General features: G+C 45.3%; 1 protein-coding gene across 2 annotated transcripts in view; it reads left to right on the top strand.

Annotated features, from left to right (window-relative positions):
- The window catches only part of lrrc28 (leucine rich repeat containing 28), a 38,141-nt gene extending 33,639 nt beyond the window's left edge, over positions 1-4,502 (top strand). For both annotated transcript variants that reach the window (XM_063188752.1, XM_063188753.1), the window contains exon 10: positions 2,366-4,502. In XM_063188752.1, coding sequence (XP_063044822.1) covers positions 2,366-2,435 — 70 coding nt within the window. In that variant the 3' untranslated portion in view covers positions 2,436-4,502. The remainder of the gene's footprint in view (positions 1-2,365) is intronic.
- Positions 4,503-4,761: the final 259 nt, after the last annotated feature.

The following is a 4,761-nucleotide window of genomic DNA, read 5'->3' as shown; positions in this document are numbered from 1 at the left end:
GGCCGCCTCGACGCTGATTCCCTTTGACAGTGCAGTCCTTTTTTGCCAGGGGAGGCCAGCGCAAGCAAGGCTTCACACTGTGCCAGAACCACACACACTCACAGGGGCGCGCGCGCACGCAGGCACGCACGCACGCACACACACACACACACACACACACACACACACACACACACACACACACACACACACACACACACACACACACACACACACAAAACTGTAGGTACAATATATGCACACACATTTACACACTCACAAACAGGGCAGACACACACGCACAAACACACACACACACACACACACACACACACACACACACACACACACAAACACACACACACACATATACACAAGGTACAGGACACATTTACAGGACACTCATTGTCGAATGCACGCACTCTCGCACAAACGAGCACACACACACACACATGCTCAGAACACATAAGACAATGCACGCAAACACTCGCAGAAAAGAAGACGGAACACATACACAGGTACACACACACAGAACACCCCCACCTCCCTTCACACACACACACACACACACACACACACACACACACACACACACACACACACACACACACACACACACACACACACACACACACACAGAACCTACACAGGGTCCCAACTGTGTGTGTGCTGAGGCCACCACCAACAGCCCCACTGAAGGCAAGGCAAGGCAGCCCCACCGCCAGAGTGACAGCTCAGCCCCAACTCAGCCCTGCGCTCTCCTGCCAAAAGAAACCGCACGACTCTCCCCCGGGCGAAGAGAGAGGAGAGGAGAGGAGAGGAGAGGAGAGGAGAGGAGAGGAGAGGAGAGGAGAGGAGAGCGGGAAAGGGGGATGGATAGGGAGCGAGCCAAAGGAATGGAGGGTGGGAGGATAGGAGGGAGGAGGGGGGTGGAGAAGAAAAGCATCACACCTTTATCCATCATTTGCATCCGTGAGCATGTTGTTGTTGCGCGGCGCACAGGGACTTCCGTTGAAGAGCGGGGTGTTGATCACAGGGGGGAGGGGGAGAGGATGGTGGGACGGGGTGGGCTGTGCTGAGATCCCTGGATCTTGGACAGGTTTGAAATGGCGCTTTCTCTATATTCCTCACTTTCTTTCTTTCGCTCTCTCTCTCTCTCCCTCTCACTCTATCTTTCCTTCTTTCTTTCTTTCTTTCTTTCTTTCTTTCTTTCTTTCTTTCTTTCTTTCTTTCTTTCTTTCTTTCTTTCTTTCTTTCTTTCTTTCTTTCTTTCTTTCTTTCTTTCTCTCTCTCTCTTTCCCTCTCTCCTCCGTTTCTTGTAAAAGCTCCTTTTGCCAGAGAAGTGGAGAGAATAGAGAAGGGCTCTGCTAAGATAACTGGGCCCAGCCTGCTCCAGGCGTCCTTGGCTAGAGAGCAGAAACTGAATGTCGAGTCATTCAGTGTGCTGCGAATGTAACTGATATAATTGCAATGATGCCCCAAACGATTAAGACCTTTGTACTTCGGAGAATTCTCCTAACGTCTTGCCTAAAAATGAACTGAAATTAATTTTGCTACTGGTTAGTGATTGCTTACTACTAATTATAATACATCAGTTTTGTATAGCTCTTTTCTTGGTACTCAAAGACGCTAAGGTCAGGGTTCCTCAACGGACATCTTTCACATAAAAAACACTGGTGGGCAGCCTCTCACAGGTGCATGTTGTTTAAACAAACCGTGAATAATATTGGTAGCACAAGAAACAACTGCTTGCAGATTTGGGATTTCTTGCAGACCACAGTTTCAAAAACACTGAGATTGTGCAATGAACTCTACAACATAGCATCCAGATATCTTCTTGAGTCCTCACTGAAATGAATTGCTTCCATGAAATATGACTTTTTTCCCATGAGCATTACCCTGAGCTTCTCTCTCTTCTGCCAGTTGATGATGAACTTGTTGCCATAGTGGTGCTGTCATCAGTTAACACCTTGGTGCAATGGCCACCACAAGACATTGAGTGGTGATGGATGGTGGAGGGAAGGTGAACTCATTAGCTGGATGCTGGCCATGGCTGCCTGCACTTGTCTTAGCCTCTTAGTGCCACTCTCACGCTCCACACTCTAGCCTTCTTTTACCCACCACTCTCCATTTATATCCGCTAACGTGTTCTCTTCCTCACTGTATAGCCAGCTCTGACAGTTATTGTTTTTTTTTCTATTTCTTTCTTTCTGTCTCTCTTGCCGTCTCTCTCTCTGTCTCTCTTGCCGTCTCTCTCTCTCTCTCTCTCTCTCTCTCTCTCTCTCTCTCTCTCTCTCTCTCTCTCTCTCTCTCTCTCTCTCTCTCTCTCTCTCTCTCTCTCTCTCTCTCTCTCTCTCTCTCTCTCTCTCTGTCTCCTTTTCTCCAGAACCACGGTGAGTTTTGTGGCATATTGCTGCTCCAGTCAGTGTTTGAGGACATTTGACCTGCAAGGATGACAGCTGCTGTAGGTGCGGAACCTACCACTTCTCAACCCCCCTCGCCCTACCACACCCCTCCCCCCCTCCCATCGGCCTCATGCCCCTCTTGGACAACAAAAACTGCACAGAGGGCTACCTTCACCTATAGGTGAAGGACTCTATTCTACCATCTCTCCTTCTCTTCTTCTCTTTCTACTCTCTCTCTCTCTCTCTCTCTCTCTCTCTCTCTCTCTCTCTCTCTCTCTCTCTCTCTCTCTCTCTCCTACTCTCTCTCTCTCTGTTTCCCTCGCTTTCCCTGTCCATCTCTTTTCTATCTCCCTGTTTGTCCTCTCTGGTAGCAAGAGCTACATGGACTACAGAGAGAAGGCAGGTGCTCCACTTCAACCATACTCCAACCTATGAAGGAGAAAGAAGGCCCTGTTAAAGAGACTGTCACGGGGCCACAAAGCTTGGCGATGAATGTCAACCCCCTCCCCACTCCAACTCACTGGGGCTGGAGGATCCAATATGAACACCAGAGCGACCTGATCAGATGACATCGTGGAGTAAGCAGAACATGCCGGGCCGTTGTATGCGTCAGCGTACACTACACATCGATTCCTGTGTATAACATGTCAAATCGTCGGCAGAGAATACTACAGTAAATGTCTCACTACAAGCGAATGAAGAACTTTTTTTTTTTTTTAAAGGACAAAAAAAACAACAGAAACGAGAAAACAAATCCAACTTTTGTAGTAATTTTGAAATGTTGCACTTGGAATTAATATGGTGAGAAGTGAAAAAGAACTCAAACAAATCTATATTTTGGTCTATGAAAAAATGCATATCAATTCTGTCGTGGTGGGGGGAAAAAAAACAAGAATTCCAAAACTTTGATTTTGGTCCAAAGTATGGCTTTGAATATTTTTCAGACCTAAATGATTGAAATAATTTGAAGTGAATATATCCTAATGGCCACTCGAATGTGCATTTATGTATCTTTTTAAAACAATGCCTTTTGGTGTTTAATGGACAAACCAAGTGTGAGCATCACAGCAGTGGTGGCATTTTGAGGGTTATGGTGCTAAGTGAGAGTGGCCGCGTTAGTGATGGTGCATTGCTGCTTTTGCTGTGCAGTGCGCATGCACTCTTTGCAATGTATTGAAATGGCAAACTGTGCATGCGCTCTGCTCAGCAAAAGCAGCAATGCACCATCAAGAATGTGGCCAGAGTGTTCAGATGGCTTCAGGAGTGAAGCCTCGAGACTTTGCAGTCAAGCATTGCATCTCTACAGTACACTACCCAGTTTGTGTGGCTCCTCTCCTCTCATGTGTTCTGAGGTTTGCACTTGAATGAAACTCCCAGCTGGCTATGTGAGACTTGTTCCAAAACAACACACACACATTTTCACATAGACACATTATCACACACACAGACACACACACACTCATTTTCACACTCACTCTCTCTCTCCCTCTCTCTCTCTTTCTCTCTCTCTTTCTCTCACACCACACGCACACACAGGCACACTCTGTCAAACACACACACAGTCTCTCTCTCTCACACACACGCACAAATATGTGGTGTGGCCTGATAATTAAGGCTCTTTCAGTGACTGTGTTGTCAAGTCCCTTGAATGAAGGCCAGACTGAACAGATTGTGAAGTTCTAAAGCCTGCAAAACAAACACACAGGCTCAAACATTAACTGGAAAAAATGATGAGTGTGGATCATATGAAGACGTTCACCAACCACAACTCAGAAGACTAACTGAAAAGTGAGGCAGATAATGAGTTTGGATTTTTTTAACAGTTCTTACAGTCTTACAACCTACTTACAGCCTAAGAAGTTACAGTTAATATCTCATTTGCCAATAAAGGGGTGTTGTGTTGTCACACAGACGACAGCATTTTGTTCAATGTAGTGAAGGAATGCCGTGAAAAAAAAAACTGAAAACAAAATAACAAGGGTTCTTAGTGATCCTTCATTTTAACTGATTTTTGTACATGTGTTTTTTTTTCTCTGTAAGAAATCTAATTTATGAACCACTGCTTTTATTTGAATGTCTGACATTTGGCAATAATCATTCTAAATGTTCTCATTTTAACGAGTCTCCGTTTTGTGTCCAATACACACACTCACACTTTGTAAAACAGCAGCAATCTTGTCACTGCGCTGTTGTCGCCAATGCCATCGAATGTCACATTTTTTGCAGATGGTAAAACTGACACTGAAAACTCAATACGCTTTGTAGAAAAAGCACACGTCTTTGGTTTAAGAGGCACTTAAGAAATAATTTTCTAGAAAATCCTTTTAATGTTTCTTTAGGGGTTAGATTGAAAACTCTTGGCAACCAAGGAAGGCCG

Source organism: Engraulis encrasicolus, chromosome 22, assembly GCF_034702125.1.
Source record: "Engraulis encrasicolus isolate BLACKSEA-1 chromosome 22, IST_EnEncr_1.0, whole genome shotgun sequence".
In the NCBI taxonomy this organism is placed as follows: Eukaryota; Metazoa; Chordata; class Actinopteri; order Clupeiformes; family Engraulidae; genus Engraulis; species Engraulis encrasicolus.
This window is presented reverse-complemented; position numbering and strand designations above follow the sequence as displayed.